Raw genomic sequence first — 23,890 nt, 5'->3', positions numbered from 1 at the left:
GGGATGCCGATAGTGGCCGTCGCGGCTGATGAGGAGACGAGATACCATGTCAGCCCACCTCGATAGACAGAGGCTGGAATGACCGTCCCTGCCGTCTACTCACCGCATCGTTCTCAACAAAGGCAGGCATATCGAACGCAGCTGGAGAGTTTCGCTTGCCATTGCTGATCGTGGAGACAGACGCCACTACGACAGCTTGGCTCTGTCGAACGATCAAAAGATCGAACAAAATCCTCTGAGTTGAGTCGGCAACATCACGTACGACAGAAAGAGGGGCCATCACCGGTCACAAGGCCTCAATGGCCCCCCCTCTCTCTTTTCTTTCTGGTCTACTGTGTAAGTCGCGAACCTTGTTCCTGCATGGGCGGTCAAGGAACGTGCGCTCGTGTGGCACCGATGGACAGGGGTAGGAAATGGCCAAGACGACAAAAAGAGCCACTGAGAGGACGGCTATGGGCGGCCGGCCACTCCCCCCAGCGTAAATGTGAGCACCCCAGTAGCAGAGTGCAGGTGAGGACTGCCAGAGCTGTCCAAAACACTTGCAGACGACGTGCAGGAAAGGTGCATTCCACCTGCAGACGCTTGCAGCAAACGACGCATCAACTTGCATCGACCTGTATGGACCTGCATCGGCTTGCATTGGGGGACTGCCAGCGCGGCCGTCTTGGGCAGAGGACGCAGCACGCCAATGCAGGTGAAATTAGTGAGTTGGGATTATTTATTTATTTATTATTTTGAGTGGCTTGACAGTTGCGGTGAAGACGGCGACTGCGGAGGAAAGGCTGTGGGGGGGATTTTGCCAACGCAGAGCTCATGCAGCCGCAGAGCCTTTTTGATGCGCGGCAGCCAATGATGGCCAGTCGTCGCAGCTTTGCATAGTCAGGTTGCGGACGACGTCTGTATCGCATCTGAAGCGCCGTCCAAGAATGTCAGTAATGCCTGCAATGCCTGCTTGTTTCACGGCGAACGGGGATGTGCACCAGAAGGAAGGCGCACTTGAAGATGCAAAACGAAGACAAAGAACAAAGCTTTCTGTTCAGTCGAACGTGAAAGCTTTGACTGACGTGGCGTGGCTCGTATACGTAATGGAGTAAAGTGTGTGATGGTGTGGATGGTGTGGATGGTGTGGATGGGTGTAAGAATGGTGGTGTTGTGGCGGTGTGTTGGCCGCTTTGGCGCACTTGAGTCTGAGTTGATGCTTGTCGACCAACTGTTGTTTAGCGGTCGTCGTCCGCCTTCCCCTCTCGCGTTCCCCTCACTCCTTACCTCTTCTGGACACATGAGGCTTGGTCTGGACCCTTGGTCCAAAGTGTTGTACCTGCTTCTGGCGGTTTGTCGTACCTGAATGTGGCAAAAGTGACGAGACTAACGAAATCTTCACCTCCAGACGACGTAGACAGCAAAGACAACAAAGACAATGGCAGACCGAGACAGCTTCAGCAACCAACAGACACCATCGTCGTCGAAGAGACAATGGGACCCGAGAAATGGGAGAGGGCGAACCTGTCTTGTCGCGGCAATCCAAAGTCCAGCCGTGGCATCGTTCCTCGTACCTCAATTCGACGACTCGTTCCAACAGCCAACGCCAGACAAGCGTGGCCTTTTTCTCGCCTTTCTCGCCTTTCTCGCCTTTCTCGCCTTCCTATCCCTTCCGCTCCATCGGTATTCTTGTGTTCATCTCCAAAGTGCGCGCGCTTCGTACTTCCAATTTCGGATTTCGTCTAATTTTCGGTCCAAGTTGTATTTTATTTCGTTTTTGTTTTAAGAGTATGGAGCATGGTGGCCCTCGTCCTGTCGTACGATGCCCTGCCACTCTACCAATGATATCTTCAGCCGGCTTGGACACACAAGACCGCCCATCCTCATTCTGTTCCAATAGGTTATTGCTTTTTTGACGTCGTGCGCGGCTGGATACTTTACCGAAAAGCCTCCACAGCCTCCACAGCCTCCACTGCCAAGTCGTGCCTTCCCCTCTTTTGGCCCCGTCGCTGAAAAAGGAAAGGGGCCGCTTCAACAATCGTACCAAGCCTGTCTGAGACGGCAGGCGCCATGGACATGTACTGTACGAAATGCAGTGAGCATTCCTCGTACCAAGATTGGCCAGTTTGCGAGTCCCGGCCGAGAGATCACTGACAACATAAGCAAAAGAAAAGGAACCCGTACATGTCCTCGCCGTATGTGCCCTGGCTAATACGTTTTCAGCGACATCCTGCGCCGCTTGTCGAAACGATGAAGAACGATGCACGAGACGGCTCCCGAAACGAAAGGCAAAAGAAAAGTCGTTTGACCAGTTGATGACGAGAGGCGAAATTAAAAAAAAAAAAAAAAAAAAAAAAAGGTAAAAACACAGACTTCGTACAACTACAACACACTGAATAAACGCAAAGGTTGAACGCCATCTCGATAACTAAAGCGGCTCACACCAAGCGATCGACATACTGCTGCAACATCAATGGAGAACATACAACTAAAACAAAGAAAATTAGAGAACAAAGTTGACGCGAAAAGTCGCTGCACTAACGTAGGGCGGTTGCTGACAGGGACCATCGATGTACACCCTTTTGTAAGTAGCCTGCAAAGGTACATTCTCCATATCGCCAAGCCTTCTTCCCTTCTTCGTCCGCCCATTCCGTACATGTACTGGCTCTCGAACGCCGCCTACGACGTAGTTCATTAGCACAGAAACGTGCCTCGTCTTGGCCGATGATGGGTCGTCGTATGATTGTGCTCGAATCGCCCTACCTGCTGAGCATCAGTTCAGTCGAGAGTACTTTCTAAAATCCTCTAGACTCCGCCATCGCCTCGAAAAGTAGTGCCAGAGCAGGCAATGCGGCTCACACTAGCTCTCTCCTCTTACTTGTTCCTCGTTCCTGGTCACTCTGCCATCTTGGTGGTATTTTCCCAGACGGTCCTCGTTGTCCTCCAACACCTCCCCCCTCTCTTGTTTTGTCGACAGACTCGACACACCGCCAACGGCCGCTGTCCTGTTCCTGTTCCTGGGCCTGGTCTTGGATTTCCATTGTCTGTGCTTTGCGACGGGTGCAGACGGGTTAGGACTCTGCAAAGTCGGGTCCTTTTGGTTGGCAGAAAGTGGGCTGCCAATATACGGAACTATTGCATACGACATTCGCCATCCAGCTGTCTGTCTTGGCGTGCGCACGTTCCCCCCAACGAGCCCGGAAAAAACGAAAGGCGCCAAGACGCAATGTGTGTACAGCATGCTCCGCATCGACGTACGATGTACGGAAGACAAGGAAAGACAATATGCCGATACACATATGCCCCACATCTCTCGATGGACGATGTATTTCGTACCACGGTTGCCGTCACCACGTACGAACGAAACGAGAAAATCAATTTATGAATCCAGAAGGACCTGGTGACCTCACCTGCCACCCTGGTGGTCCGTCGACGGGAAAGAGGAGAACGAAAGCAGAGAGGCTACGATGTACGAAATACTTTGCGTTCAATGTACCAACTCAGGCCGGCTGTGAACTACGTTTTGGATTGAATCGAGAATCAAGAGAGAACCAAGACATCATCAGGCACTTGCGGGACAGGACGAACGTCATCTCGGTCTTTCTGCACCCTTTCTCGACATTTTTTTTTATTTCGTTCAGTCTCCCTTTCACTCTTGTTTCTACAGTGACGACAGTCAAGGGATGAACCCAGCAAGAAAGACTGAACAAGTTTGAGGGTCTGGTGCTAAAATGCACACATTCAGTGTCCTTCTGAACATGAGACCGTGACGTCCTCATCGGCGCTGGCAAGGGATGGTCGGTTTTAATTGCTCACGGTACCTGAGTTTGACTTGTGGGACTGTCGAGATCGAGACTGTCTTGCTTTTTGCCGTTTATCTATTTCTTCGTTTTTATTGTATAGAATTTTTTTATTTTTTTCTTGGGAGATTTCCTGGCGGTATGGGCGCCCACGTCAGTTGTATCCGTTGTTGTCTCGCTTCATACCTCTCAACTAGTTCTAGCGTCGTCTTGCCAGGTCATTTTCTTCTTTTCCTCGGTTGCCCCCTTATCCCTTGTCTCGCATCCTCATGGCTCTTCTTCACCGCCAGATGCACATCAGGTACCGCTCCACGCTAAATTGGAGTGTGGGTACCGCGAGGTACATCCCCGTCAACCAGCTAAATTTGGTGGTGTGGGATCCACTCATACCTTGGTCCTCTCAGCCTCTGTACCTGTTTCCAGCTCTCAACGAGCGGCGCCAGCTGAGGCCGCCAAGACTATCGAACAATAGAGAGACGAGGTGGACAGCTGAAAAGAAAATGAGGACAACAGAAAGAGGAAAAGAGCAAACGAGGAAACGACATCTCTCGCACAGTCATGTGTGTTCGTCGCGGCTTCGTCGCGGCCCACACAGTACTTTTGTGGCTCTGGCTTCTCATTCTGATCCGCATCATCGCCTCTGCCGTGACGCAACTACGCCAACTTGCCAGGTACCGACTTGCGGCAACGGCGTGAAGCTGTGTGAACTTTGATCGCCGGAAATGGTGAAAGAGCGTGCAGCATCGACATACATTCTCGGCGTTGGCGGCGGGACGGCCGCAACAGAATAGACAGAAGAGACAGGAATGCAAGAAAGTGAAAACCACTTTACGCTGCATTCCAGACGCACGCCAATTTGAAGCAAGCTACGCACAAGTGAGACGTTGGCCTTTCCAGCCAAGACAGTTCCAACAGTGAAGAGGGTACGAAGGGGAAAAGAAAAGGCTGTGCTTTTTGCCTGTTTTTTTTATCTTATTATTTCTTCTTACTTCAACAAAGGCAGGCGACGGGCACCTCGCTGGTCGTTCTTGCCTCCTCTCGTCCCCTCTTTCCGCCGTCATTGTTACGCCGTCCAGAGGAGTCTGGGCATGGATGAGTGGGCTATGGATGGCCTAGATGTATCATAGCCTGGTGCCATGCGGCATGTATTTTGCACCGTCGGCACAATGGGGCACCAGAGACAAGAAACGAAAAGCGTGAAAGACGGTACAATGATACTTGGTACATCTCAGCTACAGTCCTTTGCTCTTGCCTTGGATCTCCGACCAGTCTGCCACACTAACACCGCTAGCTCGCTAGCGTGCCTGCTCATCACTCCCACTTACACACACCCATTCACGCGCTAGCACACCTGCACTTCAGCCAGGACCAAGACATGGAAACCACTTACACGGCCTGCCCAGGCAAGCACGACCAGCATCTTGCATCTGGAATGCGGGTGCCTTCTTAATGCGGAGCCTTCCCTTCTCACCTCTCCTCCTCCGCGCCTTCCGTCTCATCCAACGCATTTCTATACAAAGGCAGCCGCATCCCCCCTCTTCCCTGTCATCCTTTTCCTTCCTCTTCGTCCTTGTCTCTTCTCAAGAACAACATCCTCTTTCAACATCACCCACCACCACACACTGCCTCGAGGACATCATACTCCTCCACTCCACCACATCCACACATACGGTGTTTCTTCCTCGCCGGCACAATGCTCGCCACAAGCCAGAAACTCCTGCATCGCGCACGGAGTCTGCGCCGTCTGCACAACCACAGCAACTCCCATTCCAGCGACGACGAGACCCTTCCGCAGATGCCACCTTCGCCGACCCAGATCTCCTCGCCTCGCCTCTTCTCTACATCCGCCTCGGTCGAGCCCATGACCGTCCCCATGACCGTCTCCATGCCCATCCCCATGCCCATGCCGCCCACCCAGCGGCCACGCACCGGCGGCATCCCCATCGCCGAGGTCGACCACCCCCACGACGACCACATCCACTACCGCCAGGTCAGCACCTGCAGCCACGCCTCCCGCGCCTCCAGCTCCTGGTCCTCCAACGCCTCGACCACCTCGTCGACGACATCCTCCCGCAACGCCGGCCTGGAGTGGGATTCTCTGCGGCTGCACCCCGTGCCCTGCATGCCCATGCCCACGCCCATGCCCATGCCCATGCCCGTGGTCAACGCCTCGCCCCAGTACTACGACGCCGGCCGCTCATTCTACTACGAGGATGATGCTGATGCACTGGCGGCCACCACCAGAGGGCCCCACGGCTTCGATTTTGGCTTTGATGCGTCCGCGGCCCGCCCCTCTACCGCGTCTCGTCGCCGCGCCGTCCGCCAGACCATTGCCGACATCCACCTGGCCTCGTCGGCCGCTGACGACGAGGGCTTCGAGGTCCAGGGCCTGTCGGCGCCTCCGCCGCGCCACCACCGCCTCCGTGCGCACCAGTCCGAGGCCAACCTCCAGCATACCATGCGCGACCTGCAGCTCCTGGGCGACAGCGGTGTCCTGGACCGGCCGTCCACGCCGCCGATGCCTGCTCTGCCCACGAGCGAGCCCGCCTCGCCCGTGACGCCGCGCACGCATACGGCCGAGTCCGAGTCGGAGCGCTACTTTAAGCGCGGCGACTGGAAGCGCCGCGGCATTGTCTTTAGCGCTTTTGACGATTGAGTCACTCGGCCGTCGAGACTCAAATCTATGCCATAACATATGACGTCTCTCCTACGCATCGACGACATTCTCTCATATTTCCTTTCTTCTTCCACTGTCTCGTCTCACTCACCTCTGCCCACTGGGCACTTATTTCTTTTGTCATGATACCCCCATCTTTTTGATATCCAGATTTTTTTCATTGTTTATTGGTACTTGGGCAAAGGGAAACGAAATACGTTTCAGGGTGTTTATTTTGGATTTCACATGGAGGACAAACAATGATCCCCATGCAAGGCTCCCTAATGGCAGGGAATGGCGTTTCACATTTTGTCTTTATATTATTTCATTTTTTTGGGGTGTTTGATTCATATATCTAGCTAAGCTACTCGGCTACGACTGGGCAAAGAAACAGTCCAATAGCCAAAACCTCAATACAAATACAAGCAACACGGCGATGGACTCCAAAAACGAGAGTCCCGTCGATGCGAACCCCAAACAATCTTTCTCTCGTGCAATCTGAAGTGATGCCAAACCATGGATAAAAAAGGAATGAAAACAGAAACAAGCGTTAGCAAGCGCAGATCGTCTGCCAGTGTAAACAAGACAAAGGGAAACGTGGTGATGATGATCAGGAGTGGGTGAAACCAAGCGAAACAAAACAAGTCAAAATGAAATAGGTCCATTAAGACATAAGATGGACTGTTGACCAAAGAATGAAATGAAAGGCGTTGTTGGAGATGACAATCTGGTGGTAAAGTCCAATGGTGTGTGAAACGAAAGTGGGAATAATGCAGGGGGAAAAAACACATACCAAAACTCAACGAAAATGTTGAAAATGGTACGTGTGAAAAATAAAATCAGACAAAGACAAAATCTCAAACCAAAGAATAAACAAAAAAATCCAACAAAAGTAAAGGGAATCAAAGAACGTGTCGAAGTCGGATGTGTCGACAAAAGAAAAGCAGACGAGAAAGATCAAGTCTCCATCTCTGTCGTCGCGCCTCATTCGTAGACGGACACCCGCAGACGGCGCCGGCTGCTGGCCGGTACAAAGGCATAGTACGTCGGCGGCATCAAGACGCCTGGCGACATGCTGGGAGAGTCCAAGAGAGACCGGCTTCTGCTTCGTCCACTGCGGCTGCCGCCACGGTACCGCACGCTCACATTGTAGACTTCGTCGTCCGTGCGGCGGCTGCGGCGGCGGTTGCGAAGCCAGCGGAGGCTCTCTTCGTCGGCGATGGTGGGATAACCGGTGGACGTGGACGAAGTGGAGCTGGAGCCAGCGTAACCGGACGTCGACCACGTCGAACCGGAGCCGTATGAGTAGGCACCCGGGGTGTGGATGCAGGGGTAGTAGTAGCAGCCGCTGTAGCACATGGTGGCCGTGGTGAAGGAAGGCTTGCTATTCTGTGTGTTGTGATGTTGTTCTGTGTTGTTTTTTGTGATTTTTTTGTTTCTTGGTTGTTGTTTCTCTTCTTGTGTTTGTTGTGTTTGTGGTATATTGTCTGATAGATCGATCGCAGCGGCGAGTGAAAGAGACGTGTGTTTGTCCTCAAAAGAGAACGGAGTAAAGACAGACGTGCTGTAGCAGTTATAACGAAGGTGAATAGAAGAAAGTCAATCGAGGAAATAACAAAAGGAAGAGTATGTCAAGTGTGTGTGTTTGTGTGTCTTTTTTTTTTGTCTTGTAAATTTCGTCCGTGGATGAAGATTCCAAAATAAAGAAATCCACAAAGAACGACGAGCGGCAGACGATATTTATATTCTTCGTCTGCAACTTCTTTCCGTCGCCTTTTTTGTCGCTCTTTGACAGTTCTTGCCCGTCCTGGCCCCCTCGCCTTACTCGCGCCTGTCGTCTCTTTGATCCATTCCCTTGTCGCTTTGATCGAAAGCGCACGATCCCGATACATCTGATGCTCAACTGTCAAAGAGATCCAGAGCCAAGGCTGCGCAAAAAAGGCGACAGGGGACGAATGACAGGCGCAGGCCACCCTCCTATAAATATGGAGTCCGCAAGACAGGTCAAACGACATGACCAATGACTATGGCAGCCGTTGGCTGGTATTGCAGGCCAGTGGTCAACTGTCTGGCCAAAGGGCAAAAAGACCCGACGAGCCTTTTCTGAGCCGCGACGTACGCTATTCGTCGTTCCCCGGCAGTTTTGTGCACTGTGACGTGCTGTCCCCTGCGATCTGCTCCCATCTTGACTTGACCCCTGCTGCATCGCCACAGGTCGCACCGGCAGCGCCACCCGCGCTTGGCCGCCCACTGTTCCAAACATGGCACATGGTTGGTCGCCTTGCGCGCCTGGCGCCCTCTTTCTCTTATCCGGCAAAGGAAAATGGTGCGAGGATAAAGAGCAAAACAAAAACGACAGCCGATAACGTCATGTGTTGAAGCTGGACCCCTCCTTGAAAAGCGACTCCCTGTCGGAATGACCGTGTGGCTTGCGCATGGTTGTTTTCTTTATCGCGCCCTACATGGTTACCTTCGTCTCTCTTCATGCCCATATTTAGTGGAACGCACCTCTTCGTTTTCTTTCTCTCCTTTTCCTTTGCTCTTTGTCTTGTTTGCGGCTCGGGCCCCAACCCAGGCGCTGTCTGTTGGTTTCAGAAAACGAATGCTGTAGCTGGCGGCACAGCATCGAAAAGCAGGGCGCAGTCACCAACACCTTCGCTCTGGCCGTAGGACGGCTCAGAAGACTGGGCTTTGTTGAGAACTTTGAGGACGAAAGGCGCTGGAAAAGAAGGGAGCCGTGGAGGCAATGAGCGAACAAAAAAAGGCCTTTTGAGGCATACTGCAAGGCTTTGTTAACTTGAGTGTTGCCAGCGGCTTAGTCAATGAGACCTCATTTGGGCCGCCTTGAGACTGGCCTAGATCGCTGCTTGCAGTGCTGTTGTTGTCATGACGCTGGCCGAATATTCGAAAAGGGCCCAAAGCGGCGACCCTAGACCAAGGCGTTTCGCCAGTATATGGGTATTGCAAAGAGCAAACAGAAATGAAATAGGCAGAGACGTTTGCATCACCATGGGAAAGTGACCCGTGACCCGAGAGTCGGAAATGTACAAATTTGTTGCTGCAGTAAGAAAATACTTGGAAATAATGGTAACATTATTAGAAAAAAAAAGAAAAAAAGAAAACCAAATCAAATCAACACGCCCGCTGCAATCGCTGAAGTAAGCAAACCACATCGCCTAAAAGTAAATGCAACAAAATATTGGAAAAAAACGACAAGAATAAACCAATTAGTAGAGGCAATCTTGGGGAATCAAGGCCAATGGGCAGCAAGACAGCAAAGAATAACATCGTAACGAGGCCAACCTCAACAGCAACGACGTCGACATTTCCTTCAGGTGGCCTACTCTTTTCTGCCGCCTGCCGCGTTGTTGCGGCCGTCTTTGTCATCAGCATCACCACCGTGGCCCTTGATCTTGCTCCAGGCCTCGCCAATCTTGTCTGTGATCCAACCCCACAGGTCCGCCGCCGCCTCGGCCACCTTGTTGAGCGGGTTTTTGTCGCTGTTGTTGTCACCGTCAACAGGAGCCGGCGAACTGGAAGGCTGACTCACGGTGGCCGACGCCGAGGGCAACCCAGTTGATGGCGTGGGTTTTTTCGTAGTCGTCTTGTCGACGGGATCGACGCCCACAGTCGCTGCTTTCGTGGGCTGCGTCGGAATGGGCCCCGGCGCCGTCTTTGGGTTCGTCGCCACCTCCAACGCACTCGTCTCCTTGGTGTACGCCGGCACAGGATCCTCCGGCTCCGCAGGCGGCGCGTCGTGCAGTCCCACCGGCTTTAGCGGCAGATGCAGCGTGCCGTTGTTGATCGCCGGCTCGATCCCGATCGAGTCACAGAGCATGTTGTACACCTCAATGTTTTGAAACGGCTCCAGCTTGCTGTTCGGTGCATGCGGGAACGCCGGCCCGCGCGCCACAAAAATCGCCCGCATCAGCGGGTGCTCGTGGTCGTAGCCGTGCAGCCCCCGCGGATGGTACACCAGGTTGTTGGCCAGGCCCTCAGCCACGTTGAACTCGGCCTTTTGCACAATATTCCACCCCGCCTTGGGCACCAGCCAAAGCGGCGCGATCCGCGGGTTGTGCGAGAAGTGGTACCGCGCCGGCATGTTGACGTCCCGCAGGTACACCTCCAGGTTCGGGTTGTCCGCTGTGCGGTTCAGCACCGACTGGTACAGCGCCTCCAGCTCCTCGGGGCTGTCATCCTTGGGCCGCAGCCCGACCAGCGGCCACCCGTCCACGTGCTGGACCCGGTCCATGTCCACGAGGTCCTCGAGCTGCATCAGCCGCGACGCGTCCGTCGTCGCCATGCCGTGGTCCGACACGACAATCACGTTGACAATGTGCGTCAGGTTGCGCGCCTCCAGGCCTGCAAAAATGTCGTTGAGCATCGAGTCCACCGCCGCAATCGTCCCGCGGATCTCGGTGCTGTTGGGCCCGTACCGGTGCCCGTCTGCGTCCACATTGGGCACGTACGCCGCAATGAGCTGCGGCCGCAGGTTTGGTACCTTCATTCCGTCCACGTCGTCGGCGGCCGCCGTCTCCAGTCCCGGCTTGTCCAGAAACTCAAGAATGCGGACCACCTTTTTCGAGAGCTTTTCGTCGCCATTGTACTTGTCCACGTACGACGGCTCCAGTCCCAGAATGTGCGCCTCGCTGCCGGGCCACATGTGCACCGCCGTGCGCGCGCGCTGCCGCTCCGCCGTCACCCAGAACGGCTCGCCACCCCACCACCTGGGGTCCAAGCTGCGTGCCGGGTCCGTGTAGTGGAAGTCGGCCTTGAATTCGGGATCCCAGAACGTGTTTCCCACCACGCCATGGCACTCCGGGTACAGGCCCGTTGCCAGCGTGTAGTGGTTGGGAAACGTCACGCTCGGAAACGACGGCAGCATGTACAGCGGCGACACGCCCTCGCGCACAAACGAGCTGAGCCGTGGCGTCAGTCCGCGGTTCAGAAAGTCCGCCCGGAAGCCGTCGAGGCTGATGAGGAGCGTCGTCGGCGCGAACAGCGCCGTGCCGTTGGTGACCAGCGTTCGGGCCTTGGCGGGCTTGTCGCCTTTGAGGGCCTCCTGCTGCTGTGCATGCTCGGCCTTCTTGACCAGCGTCATCTTCCACGCGCCCAGCACCAGCAGGGAAAACGCTACCGCAATCATCGTGTGCAGCAACAGCCAGCGGCCCCAGCTGCGCCGCTTGCGCCGGCCCTTGAGCTCGGCCAGCCCAGCCAGCCCGCGGCGGTCCGCGTCATCGCTGTCGTCGCGGTCGCCGCGATCGCTGCGGTCGCTGCGGTCGCTGCTGTCGCCCGTCGAACTGCCTTCCTTCATGCCGCCCTCTTCCATCTCAAACATGAGCTCCGCGTCCTCGCCATCGCGCGCTTGTGAGAGCAGCCGTTTCTTCTTGTCTTTCCGCCGTTGCCGCCGTTGCCGTCGCTTCTCAGATTTTGACACTCCGCCCTTCTTTCCGCCCCGGCTAAAACGGTCGGTGGATGTCGATGCCCGCAGTGTTGTCGCATTGGTTATCGTCGATCGCGGCGTCGGATCGGGACTTCGCGATCGGCTGCCGTCGCTGTACCGCCGGATGCCCAGAAACTTGAGCGGGTTGGCCAAAGCCAAGTTCGATCCCCGCCGTCGTCCGCGGTCCTGCTCCCGCCGTGCATTCAGCACCAGCTGGTCGGCCTCGTCCTCCTCGAGAAACACCATCCGATCGTGCGCCCGCAGCTCGCGGCTGTTGCGCGCCCGCTGCTGCAGCTGGTCGTCATCGCTGTCGCTGTCTTGGTCGCTGCGGATCGAGACGGCGTCGGCATCGTACTCGACGGGCGAGAGCAGCGATGGACGGCGACCAGAGCTGTTGTTGTGAGTGGCTGTCGTGTTGGTATTTAATGGGCTCAGGGTGTTGCCCGTCAGATTGGCCCCTCGCGGAGGCATCGTCGGCGTCGATCCCGCCCGCAGTCGGCCAAAAACAAAATCCAGATGCGTCTTTCGATGAGATCACGTCGCTTGCAAAGTCGGGCTGTCGTTGTTTCGTTGTATCGCAATGTATTGTTATGGGGTTTGACGAAATTGAAAGTTTTCTGTCCCATTGTCTTGACTGGCCTTTGGCTCCAGGGTCGCCCTTTCCTTATCGGTGTTGAACAGTGCGCTAGCCACATCCAAATGCACCTGCTGTTTTACCGTGGCTTGCTAAATTTAGCCTATGGGGCAACAGTGCTTGGCCGTCCGCGCCTTCCATTCCTGTATTCAACCAGAACCGACAACTGGTTCACGTGTTTTCGTCAACGGCGTCTAACTTCATGCAATACCTCAACACCATCTCCCTCTTCATCCACGCCAATGTTTACACAGACGTCATAGCGACACGCCTCATAAATATGGCGCCCAATCCGACGTCGGCAGCTGCCCGCGACAGCGGTGGCTCGGCCGCCGGCAAACACGAAGTCTCAGCAGCCGTCGCGGCGGCCAAGAAAGAAAAGCGAATGGCAACAGCAGCGACCGCTATGGCACCGCGAATGCAGAGCCAGGTGCAAAAATGGGCCAAGATGACGGCGGAGCTGGGAGGCGGCGCAGACGTCGCGACGGGAGATGGGGAGAGCGGCGAGGACGGCGGCGGCGCCACCGACGGAAGCGGCCGACCACGCAAGAAGGCGAGGCTCGGCACGTCTTTAGAGGGAAGCAAGAACAGGACTAAGACGGCAAAACTTGCAAAGACCAGCACGCTTCCGTTTTCCAAGCAGCTCCGTGCGCCCCACCGCCGCGACCGATATGTGTCCTTTGGCATCGGGGCCGGCCTGGGGCGCAACTCAATGGGCGAAAAAGCCGCTGCCGTGGCGACGGCGACGTCCTCGTTGCCGCCGACTTGTCTGCTTTGTCTCGTGCGCTTCGATTCGCGCCAGCAGCTGCGCGATCATGAGGCACTGTCGTCGCGGCACCGGCGGCAGCTGCGCGATGGCACTGCACGCAAGACGGCCTTACATCGGTACGCCAAGATTGCCCAAAACGAAGCGGCGGCGACCAACGCGGCAGAATCGAATGGAGACGACACCTTGGCCGACCGAGACCGCCAGGACCGCCAGTCTGGCTCTGGCCCCAAAATCGATCGACCGCCGGTCCACATCAAACGACTGCCCCGTCGTCGCGGCGACCTTGCGCCGACGTATACCTCGTATGCTGCGCCTATACGAGTCCCGAGTTCCAGCGACGACACCGGTGCCACTCTGTACCATGCCTGTCTCCTGTGTGGGCGGCGCTTTCGAAGCCGCGCAATGCTTCGTCTGCACGAACGTGAGAGTGCTCTGCACCGGGCGCGCACCCGCGATCCAGCGTCTGTGGCGGCAGCCGTGGCGGCTGTCAACAAAGCGGTAGAGGACGCCGAACTACAACGCAAGGACGATTCTACAAAGGAGGGAGATGTTGGCCCAGAACAAAACGAGGGCAATGTGCCCCCAACTACGACGGCTCCTAGACTCCACATACGACCCCTCCTTCGCATGCGACCGGCCGCACCCTCGACGGCAGGAACTACGACCGCACAATACCGAGACCGGGCCCGCGAACGGCGCCTCGTACATGGCGACAGTACCAAGGGCAGGTCGGCCGGCAGCAAGCGGCCCGGCAAGCACGAGGCAGGATCTGCTGCCACGTCGACTGCTACCCCTTCCAAGGGCGCTGCTCTGCTTGGTAAGATGGGCTGGACGGCCGGCCAAGGACTGGGCGCACAGGGCGGCGGTCTCACCGAAGCGGTCGCACTGGCTGCCTACCGGTCGGGTGTGGGCCTGGGTGCACAGGGCGGCAAACTAGGCGACGCGGCGGACGTGGCAGCGCGGCGGACGGAGAGCACGTATGCAGACTTTGTGCAGCAGACGCGAGACACGGCGCGGCAACGATTGATGGCCTTGGAGCGAGAAGAGGCAGAAGCGGCGGCAGCTGCAGCAGCTACTGCCGCTGCAGAGGAAGCCGCCGCTGCCGCTGCACAAGACGACGAAGACGCCATTTTCAAGGAGGAGAATTAACGCCCAGCATGCGCTACAGGTCCATGGCTATCATGGCATATGGATTTCTTTTGGCGTTGCCACTATTTTTAAGTTCTATATTTTGTAAATTATAATACTAAGTATGTGCATGGTGCATATGTGGATATGTAACCCAAAAAGTCTCGTTCCGCAGCCCAATTGGTACAACCAGCTGACCACGAAATTATGCATGGTAAATAAATAAAAAAAGGTAATATACACAATGGAAAACAGATAATCAAAAGAATGATGTAGAGAGAGAGAGAGATAAAGAGAAAGGGACAAAAGAGACGTTTATGCCATGACCATGGCACCGCCCAGGAACGAGGCCAGGCAGGCCGCACCGGCCGCCGCCAAGACACCGTAGTTGGGGCCCGAAACCAGGCCGGTTGCGACGTTCGAGTTGGGGCTTGCGGTGACAGTGACAGTGCCACCGCCGTCGCTCCCACTGGTGGTGCCGGAGCCGCCGCCGGAGCCACCGCTGCCACTACCACCCGAGCTTGAGGTCGAGGTGGTCTGCTGGGCCGTGACGCCCGTCAGTGTCGGGATGCCTACGTCGGACGCCTGCAGCTCGACAACATTGGAGGAGGTGCTGTTGAGGTTGGCCTGGGCGAGGCCAACCTCGTTGTTGGTCAGGTCGTAGACGACATAGGAGGACCGCAGGAAGGTGTCGCCGAGCAGCGCGTAGGAGCTGCCCGAGGTGGCGGCAATGTTGTTGGCGGCAATGACCGACAGCGACGAGGACGAGGCGGTACCAATGTCCTGGAAGCCAAACAGGCACGCGTTGGAGAATGGCACGTTGGAGGGGATCTGGCTCTGCATGCCCTGGAACACGTCAAGCACGATCTGCGACTTGGGCAGCTCAATCGTGGCGGCCTGGCCGAGCTGCAACGTCAAGGACAAGCTGTCCGGGCCGTCGCAGTCAATGAACGTGTAGCCAGTCACAAGATCGTCGGTATAGGCGCCAATAGCATTAAAGAGCGAGCTGGCCACGGAGCTGGGCAGGTAGGAGAGCGTGGTGCCGGAGTCCAGGATGGCAGGCAGCGGCTGGCCCGAGGGAAGACTGACGGGGTTCTTGTTCTTGCCCGTGCCGGGGTCCGCAGTCATGGAGTTGAGCGCAACGGCCAGGACGCTGTGGCCGGCCGTGCCGTTGGAGGACTTGGTCTGGAGGATGGGCATGGTGGTCAGGTTGCCGATAAACTTGTCCTTGTCGACGCCGCCAAACAGAATGGAGCCCGAGTCGGAGCGGAAGTCATTGAGGTACAGACTGTATGCCTTGGTCGCGATCAGGCCCTGCTCCTGGAACTGGTCAATCAGGTTCGGGTAGGTGTCCAGCGTCGACTCACTAGCCGAGTAGCTGATGCCCATGATGCCTGTGCCGCGGATGGTCTGCGAGGCGAGGCCCATCTGCAGGGACTTGATGCTGGCGCCGCCAATCTCAAACGTGTCCGCAATGTAGTCGCCGCTCGAGCCCGTGCCGTCGAGGTAGCTGATGTCGAAGCCTTCGCTGCTGACGAGCTTGTACGTCGAGCTCTTGGACGAGTCGTACGTGTGGGAGCAGGTGTCGCGGTACTTGTGCTGCAGAGCAGAGCTGGTGCAGAGATCGGCATCAGACGCGATGACCCAGACGTCGCTGCTGCCCGTGTCGATCACCAGGACCTGCGGCTGGGGCGGCGTGCCGACGTTGACGCTGGCGTAGTAGCCGCCACCAGTGACGTTGTTGACGAGCGTCTCGATGTAGGTGCTGGGCGAGGAGGCGCGGCTTCTCAGGGTGTTGGCGAGGCCCTCCTGGCTGGGCCGTATTCTGTTGATGCCGATTTCGACGACATTGGCGGCTGATGTGGTGGCAACGAAGAGCGCCAGCGACTCCAAGACAGAGCCGGTCCGCATTGTGGCGTTTGTTGAGCTTGCGCGGTCGCGCAAAGGAGGTCGATGATGAGGGCGATGGAAGGAATGCGTGAGAGTGCGCAATGTAAGAGTGAGATGCGAGGTTGAAAACAAAATCGCGATTTGGGGCTCTGGGAAGATCCAGAACCAATGAGAGGGGGACAAGGGCAGCAGGAGCACCCGGTATTGTCAATATGGGAAACAATAGGGGGAAGGCGCAAACGAAGGCAGTTTTCTGAGCTGAGTGTCCAAGGAAGGTGCGCGGGGACCGGGGTCGCGGCGGTTCCTTATTTCCTTCTTCGTGTTGTTGCTTGATGCAGTCTAGGCAGGAACGAACAGCTGCAAGGATGTCGTATCCACTCTTACACCCAAAAAGGTGCGCCCCGACTCGTTTTATGGAGCTGACGGCTTTTCGAGAACTGCAAGGAGGGCAAGGAATGCCTGGCAAGGGACGTATTATTCAGGAGCTCTGCACGGAGTCCTCAGAGCAGATTGTGGCTCCGGAAACAATAGGCTGGTGAGAAAGGCAGAAAGGCACGAAGGAAGGAAGGCAGACGAGCAATATCGAGCCGCAAGAGGAAGGACCGACCCAGCCCATGTACCAGGAAAATTGAGAGAGGGTAGAAATTATGCGATTCTGGCACTCAAGTCGAGTAAGGCAGTAATTTAAACAAGGAAGGAGAAGACAATGCGTGGGGAAAGAGAGGTTTTAAAGCATAAACAACAAGGCAAGCACGATGGAGAAGAAGCCCGAAATCTATTCAGATACGTTTTCGTCCGAAAAAAAAAAAGATAAGAAAAGTACATCTTTCGGCGGCTCTGCGCCGCTTAGAGTAAGGACGGCGAGAAGAAAGAAAGGCTGGGGAAAATACACCGACAACAAGTTCACCCTGAATTCAATCGACAAACAACGGCTAATGCGAAGACCAGCCACTGCGCCATCAGCCCCTACCCTTTGGCGTCCCTTAGTGCGTTGCGGCTAGCGCCTACTGTGCGGGACGGTCTTGCCCTGCCCCAGCCGGGGCGCCCACGAGGACACGCTAACAGTTCGTCAAGGGGGCGACGTGATGCTGATTTGCCCAGAGCCTTGGACGTCTGACGCCCTTATTTTGGGTTTGACTGGGCCCTTGCTATGGAATTACGCATAAACGGCGATGCAACGGTGCTGCGCAAAACGGGAAAGGCAGCAGTGGTAAGAGGAGGAAGTGGCAAGGGGCAAGAGGGACAACACAGCCTGCGCTTTCCTTCTATTTCCTCTTGTGGCGGCTTCACGAAGTAATCACACACGCACAATATGTTGCATGTTGTATCTTACACTGCTTTGTCGGAGCTGGGCAGAGGTAGCCACAGCGCTCTTTGTCTTGGTCTCAGCGCCCAGGCTCGCCAGTGTCATGCGCCAACGCGCCTAGCCTTGGCAGCCTTGGCCGAGCGAAAATCACATGAAGTCCGACGTAGGACCTTTACGACGATGAATCGAGATAGTTGGCGAAATCACGGGCAAGCCTTCGGCGCCGACGGCTGATGAGTATGGAGAGGATATGCCGATAGAAACGGCGTAAAAAGCAAAACGGAAAAGCTAGCAGGCCCTTATGCCCTCCAGCTTTCCACTAAGTGTTTGGTGCAGCTTAGAGTGAGGCATGAGGGCATCTCCGGTGACCAAAGTGGCGGATGGTGGGTGCGAAATGGCTTGAAAATGAGGGCAAAAAGTGACTACATGTGAAAGGTGGAGCTGTGCTGGTCTTTATAAACCCTCCAACGGACTCCAATTACCAGTTCTAAACAGGCAGGATGGCCGAGCGGTTAAGGCGCTGCACTCAAGAATTATTCTTTCCAGATTAAAATTTGGTTGACTTGCAGTATCGAAAGGTGCGTGGGTTCGAGTCCCACTCCTGTCATTCTTTTTGTGTTTCGGCCCCCGTTTTGCTCAACGTTTGGCTCCTGCAAATTGATGATGCAAGGCGAGTACAGTTTCTTCTTACATCAATTAAACACATGTTATTTTTTATCGTCGTTCCTTTTTGCTTTTTTATCCCACCTTTCTGCTGCTTCAAGCGCGACGCACCGCAACGTGAGACATACGCGAACCACGGATGTGGACGGCGCCCGTCCGAGACGTTGCCAGTGATCGTCTGTAAGATATTTGTACCATTGTTTTGCAAGTACAGTATTTTCCATGTGCCTCGTACATTGCCCATGTATGTCCCTCGCGTGCACCACGTATCGTTGATACAGATGCCCGCTCGTGACGCTCCACGTGATCAAATGATGACTCATCTTTCGATACACGCGGAATGGCCTTTGATTGGCTGGATGCGATCCGTCTGCACATCTTGTTCAGCGAATCCGGAGCTGGATTTTCAAGACGACAACAGCCTTGCCTAAGCTCATGCTGCGGTATCGACTCTGAATCTTCAGGAAAAGTCCAATTGGTTTTGAAAGTTTGACTTTGCGTGACATTACACTGTACTCTACAATTTATACCACGGCCGTGAAAACGCTTCTTGCAGCACGGGCCTCGAGTCCCAATTAGGAAGTAACCATCTACAAAAAATCCTAAGCCCTTTCGAAAAGCCTCACGTTCAGCCAATCTCGGCCTCCGTCACAGCTGATCTCCTCACAACGTTCTCCCCACTCCGCCAGCATGGCCGCCGTCACCACTGTTGACCTTCCCGGTCTGACCAAGATCGCCACGGGCAAGGTCCGTGAGATGTTCGTCGACGAGGATGACCAGTCGTCGCTGCTCTTCGTCGCCACCGACCGCATTTCCGCCTACGATGTCGTCCTCGCAAACGGCATCCCCAACAAGGCCAACGTGCTTACCCAGCTGACTGCGTACTGGTTCAGCGTCCTGTCCAAGCCCGGCGTTCTGGCCGGCCAGACCGCGCCTCTCGCCACGCACCTGCTGTCCCTGGCCCCCGGTCCTACCGCCAAGATTTCTGATGCCGAGCGTGCCATCCTGCGCGGCCGTGTCATGCGTGTCCGCCGCCTGCGCATGTTCCCCGTCGAGGCCATTGTCCGTGGCTACCTGGCCGGCTCGGCGTTTGCCGAGTACAGCACCAAGGGCACGGTCCACGGCGAGCCCGTTGGCGTCGCCGACAGCGGCTCCGATGCCGTCCGCTTTCCCAAGGGCATGGTCCGCTGCCAGAAGCTGCCGGCCCCCGTCTACACACCGTCCACCAAGGCCGAGCTGGGCGCCCACGACGAGAACATTTCGCGTGCCCAGGCCGCCGCGCTCATCGGCAACCCGGCCCACGCCGCCCGCATCGAGGAGCTGGCCTTGGCCGTCTACACGGCGGCCGCCGAGCATGCCCTGAAGCGCGGCGTCATCATTGCCGACACCAAGTTTGAGTTTGGCCTCGACGAGGCGACGGGCGAGGTCGTGCTGGCCGACGAGGTGTTGACGCCCGACTCGTCGCGCTTCTGGGTCGCCGACCAGTACGAGGCCGGCCGCGAGCAGGACTCGCTGGACAAGCAGTTTCTGCGCAACTGGCTGGTGAAGGAGGGCCTCAAGGGCAAAGAGGGCGTGACAATGCCGCCCGAGATTGTCGAGCAGACGTCGAAGCGGTATACGGACGTGTACGAGCGGCTGACGGGTCAGACGCTGGAGGCCGCACTGGCGAAGCTCGAGTAGGGTTGTAGAGAAGGTGGCTCTGGAGAATTCATGAAGAAGATGACTGCATTGCATGGACGATGGTGCTATTTGTCAGCCGGTGTTGCACCGATGCCGCAGAGACGCGACGGCCGAAAATCATATACCTTACATTTATTGTTTTCCTTTGACCTGCTTTTGTCTGATATTTAAAGTTTATAAACTGCTGCTATAGAAACTCACACGTTCAGATCCTAACAGACACAGTCGTATCAAATGTGCTAGGCAAGTGTGGTCCTGCTAGACCTACATACAGCCGAATGGTGCGCGCAGAAAAGAGCTTGGGGAACCAAACGGTCGCACTCGCCTGTCATGACATGCATGATGGTACTGCTGACTTGGTTTTGGCTATTAACGAGCGGATCTGTTTATTAACTTATTTTACGCCAAATCTTCACTATAGGGTTGCCTTCCACATCGCCGCTTCTGGGAATTGCACGGAATTCGACTCCGATTGTATTGACTGTCTCGTTCTACGCTGAAGTTATGCTACGGCAAATTAAAACGGAAAACACTTTTTTTTTCGTTTTATCAACCCTCCGATACCCTTTTTTGAGAGATTTTTTGTACTCCGTGCCGTTGTGCAAGGTCTTCGGCTTCGACCCTCGTCCTCTCACGGCCTTAGACTAGCCACCAAAGCAGCAATATCTACCGAGTCCTGTACGACGTGAAAGGAAAACAGGTCTTACCTTGTCACAGACAGTTCCTGGTGATGATAGCTAACTTCTTGAATCAAGAAATAAATGTATTGAATTTGTTTGTAGGCGTTTTTTTTTTTTTTTTTTTTTTTTTTCGCTTTCGCCGTGCCCGGTCCTAATTTTAATCTGACCCTGATCTAAAAACAGGACCGTATTAAATCAAAAGCCGAAGGAGCCCAGATAGCAATCCAGAGGTGCCAGTAACGCCAAGTATGCAGCAGTGGGTGAATGTAGAGAGAAATATAAGTCTTTGTCTTAGAACAAATGCCCTTAAGCAACGAATCTGAAAAGAATTGTGTATAAACAAAGCGACAACGACAACGACAACGACAACAGCATAAAAAAGCATAAATCTTAGTAAATACGTAGGCATATAGAGTCGAAACGTGTACCCGAACGAAGGCCTTCAGTCCCACCGTCTTGTTTGTGTTGGACGTTGCGAAACGCGATTTGGAAAGTGGCTTCGCGGTGGTGGATAGAGCGCCGGCACCGGGTCCGTTCCAATGGGCGCACGATACTCAACAAGCGACCGATCACTGGCGGCATCGTCGAGCTCAATATCGTCGGAGCCCCGGCCCGTTAAACACTCCTTTTCTTTGTTGAAATTGCGATGAATCGGTGGCGGGTTCTTTTCGAGCGTGCCGAGGCTGACGAGCAAGGCAAGAGCCGAAATTCCTGCCAGGATGGATGTCATGTCGTGGAAGGCGGCGCTGTAGGTGCCTGCAATCAGTTGCTTTAAGTCTGGCCAGATTTCGACGAGCGCGGTCGGCGACCGGCGCAGAACGTCCATTTGCATAGGCGTGAGTGTCTCGAGAACGTTGGCCGACTGTACCCTGGCGTTGAAAATGATGGTGAATGTCGTCAAGCCGATGACACCGCCAAGGATTCGAAGTTGCGAAATGGCGCCTTGGGCGGCTGCATGGTCGTCCAACTGTGCTTGCGCCGTGGACAGCATAGTGCCCGCCGACATGAAGAGTCCGAAGCCGATGCCAAACACGGCCAAATAGGCGTACAAGGGCCCCGATTTGTAGCCTGTCGAGTTGACCGTAGCAAGCAGGCTGACACTAATGAGCATCAAGACACACGACACCACAACCACTGGTGAGGTATGGTTCTTTTTCGCGTTGAGAGGACCAGTGACCAGGCAGCCGAACGCTGTCCCGCCGAGCATGGGCAAAAGATGCAGGCCAGTCTTGAATACGCTTTCGCCGTTGACAATCTGGAAGCGTTGAGGAACGGAAATGACGAGGCAAAGATACACGTAGCCCACCAGAAACTTGTCCATTAGGCAGCTGAGGTAGACACGATTCTTCAACAAGCGCAAAGGGAAAATTGGCTCCATTTCCCAGTAGCGGCCCGAGGAGAGCAAGGACTCCCAGCCCATGAATAGCGCAAAACAGATGGCCGCAGATGTCAAGCTGGTGAGAACCAACAGGCTATTCCAGGGAACGATCAGCGATCCGGCCTCCTGCATGGCGATCACGAGCAGCACACAACTGGCCAATAGCAGAAGACTGCCAATCATGTCGACTCTTCGCATGGTTCGATTTGTGCCGTGGCATCGCGTCGGCTCGACTGGGTATAAGAAAACAATACCCGTTATGGCGACAACGGCGAAAGGGGCGCTGGAAAGAGGAGTCGAGTTAGTATCGGTATACAGCATAGCAAAGCGCAGTGCATCCTACCACCTACTTAAGCCAGTAAATGACCCGCCAGCTGGAGACCTGGGGAATGAAGCCACCTAGGACGGGGCCAAGCACAAAAGACAGCGAGAGCGTGATACCAATAATCTTTCCGATGACATCAGGCTTGTGTGCAGGGCCAATTTCGGGAAGACTGATGGTGGTGAGGCTGTAGAGGCCGGCGCCTCCAATGCCTTGGAACGAGCGACACACGATACTGCAAAGGGCGTGTTAGTTTTGGGCATTATCTAGTGGTGGCTGGTAGTTGAGTCGTCAAGCAGTCAAGTACAACTCACAGCTGTGTCATATCATAGGAGCAACCGCATGCAACGGAGCTGATCACGAAGATGATCCATGAGGAAATGAGAATGTTGCGCCGGCCATAGATGTCGCTGAGCTTGGCGAAGAAAATAGAGAAGCCTAAGAGCGCGTTAATTAGCAGATCTTCGTCGGCCGCTCCTTTTGACATCATACACACCCATGTATGTTAATAAATATCCTATCACCACCCATGAGGAGTCCCGAAAGCCATTCAGATCCTCCGATGTCGCCAAGAGGGATGTTGAGATGATGGTCGTATCGAGCAGCGAGAAAAAGAAGCCGAGTAAAATACTGTTGTCAAGAGAGGCCGTCGTCAGCTACTACAACACTATCGCTGAAGCAGTCGTGGTAGGCAAAACTCACCAAGCCATGAGCAGGTTTCGCCGCAGTCTTCGGCCACGCCTTGGCACGGTCGCTATCGAGTTTGCCCTTGCAGCGGCCCTTGCCGCGGCCCGTGCCCGTGCCGCGCGGGACTCTTCTTCCCGAAGTTCGACCAAGTTGTGGAGCGTTCGAGGAAATGCATCCCCATACAGCTCCGAGTCAAAATTGAGCCGATAAAAAGGGTCGGTGTGGTCGTCTGAGGGTCGCTGCTGTTGTTGCAGCCGCTGTTGATGCTTCTGTTGCTGCTGGGGTGAAGCATATGATTGGGAAGGAGGCTTTGGAGGTAGTGGAGGCCGGCGTGGAGGTGGCAACGGCGGCCGTGCAGCGAGGGGCGATAGATCGATCATGATGCCGCAATAGCATGAACGTGAGAGGGATATGAAAACCGTGTATTCCAAGGGGTTGGTTTGACTTTTTGAATGCTGACTGGTAAGGAAAGAACAGAAATTAGGTCGCTGAAAGAGTGTGTCCGATGTAAGAGCAAAGTGAGCCGCTTAGGGGACGATGGAGGCCGAGCATCGAGCGCTGTGGTTGGCGAAAGCAATGGAGATGTTGAGACGTACTGTAAAGACAGCGACGAGTTGTGATGAATAGAAGAGAGAAATTTGAGGGCGTCGGGATTTAAGAGAAAGAAAGAGCAAGAACGCAAGGAAGCGAGACAAGCGAGAAAGTTGTGGCTTGCAATAACGCCAACAAAGAACAACAAGCGTTGACAGTCTATGGGTGCACAGGATATGAGAGGGATCTGGAGGTCTTGACAGAGCCATATATATCTCGAGGCAGAGAAGAGTACTATGCAAATAGGGAAACCAACAAAAAGAGAGAGAAAAAAGAGGGAGGGG

General features: G+C 55.1%; 7 protein-coding genes and 1 non-coding gene across 8 annotated transcripts; 4 read left to right on the top strand and 4 right to left on the bottom strand.

Moving 5' to 3' along the window:
- Window positions 1–5,472: 5,472 nt before the first annotated feature.
- SPBR_06094 (uncharacterized protein) lies at window positions 5,473–6,435 on the top strand (the record flags this gene model as incomplete). Its single annotated transcript, XM_040764356.1, has 1 exon — window positions 5,473–6,435. The coding sequence occupies one exon, from the start codon at window positions 5,473–5,475 to the stop codon at window positions 6,433–6,435; it is 963 nt and encodes a 320-aa protein (XP_040622632.1).
- A 984-nt stretch (window positions 6,436–7,419) lies between these two features.
- SPBR_06271 (uncharacterized protein) lies at window positions 7,420–7,794 on the bottom strand (the record flags this gene model as incomplete). The annotated part of the gene is made up of 1 exon (XM_040764533.1): window positions 7,420–7,794. The coding sequence occupies one exon, from the start codon at window positions 7,792–7,794 to the stop codon at window positions 7,420–7,422; it is 375 nt and encodes a 124-aa protein (XP_040622631.1).
- A 1,981-nt stretch (window positions 7,795–9,775) lies between these two features.
- SPBR_05631 (uncharacterized protein) lies at window positions 9,776–12,349 on the bottom strand (the record flags this gene model as incomplete). The annotated part of the gene is made up of 1 exon (XM_040763894.1): window positions 9,776–12,349. The coding sequence occupies one exon, from the start codon at window positions 12,347–12,349 to the stop codon at window positions 9,776–9,778; it is 2,574 nt and encodes an 857-aa protein (XP_040622630.1).
- Window positions 12,350–12,792: 443 nt separating this feature from the next.
- Window positions 12,793–14,430, top strand: SPBR_05836 (RNA-binding protein; the record flags this gene model as incomplete). The annotated part of the gene is made up of 1 exon (XM_040764099.1): window positions 12,793–14,430. One exon carries the CDS (start codon window positions 12,793–12,795, stop codon window positions 14,428–14,430), a length of 1,638 nt encoding a protein of 545 aa, XP_040622629.1.
- A 294-nt stretch (window positions 14,431–14,724) lies between these two features.
- SPBR_05855 (aspartic-type endopeptidase) lies at window positions 14,725–16,320 on the bottom strand (the record flags this gene model as incomplete). Its single annotated transcript, XM_040764118.1, has 1 exon — window positions 14,725–16,320. The coding sequence occupies one exon, from the start codon at window positions 16,318–16,320 to the stop codon at window positions 14,725–14,727; it is 1,596 nt and encodes a 531-aa protein (XP_040622628.1).
- A 1,779-nt stretch (window positions 16,321–18,099) lies between these two features.
- Window positions 18,100–18,212, top strand: SPBR_09480. The gene has a single exon. It is a non-coding gene; the product is annotated as a tRNA-Leu (tRNA).
- Window positions 18,213–18,958: 746 nt separating this feature from the next.
- On the top strand, window positions 18,959–19,948 carry SPBR_06081 (phosphoribosylaminoimidazole-succinocarboxamide synthase; the record flags this gene model as incomplete). Its single annotated transcript, XM_040764343.1, has 1 exon — window positions 18,959–19,948. One exon carries the CDS (start codon window positions 18,959–18,961, stop codon window positions 19,946–19,948), a length of 990 nt encoding a protein of 329 aa, XP_040622627.1.
- Window positions 19,949–21,070: 1,122 nt separating this feature from the next.
- Window positions 21,071–23,395, bottom strand: SPBR_05668 (major facilitator superfamily transporter multidrug resistance; the record flags this gene model as incomplete). The annotated part of the gene is made up of 5 exons (XM_040763931.1): window positions 21,071–22,160; window positions 22,357–22,563; window positions 22,643–22,766; window positions 22,825–22,958; window positions 23,031–23,395. The coding sequence occupies 5 exons, from the start codon at window positions 23,393–23,395 to the stop codon at window positions 21,071–21,073; spliced, it is 1,920 nt and encodes a 639-aa protein (XP_040622626.1).
- Window positions 23,396–23,890: the final 495 nt, after the last annotated feature.

Source organism: Sporothrix brasiliensis (genome assembly GCF_000820605.1).
Source record: "Sporothrix brasiliensis 5110 chromosome Unknown Cont15, whole genome shotgun sequence".
Taxonomy (NCBI): domain Eukaryota; kingdom Fungi; phylum Ascomycota; class Sordariomycetes; order Ophiostomatales; family Ophiostomataceae; genus Sporothrix; species Sporothrix brasiliensis.
Note: the sequence above shows the minus strand (reverse complement) of the source record. Positions and strands in the feature narration are given on the sequence as shown.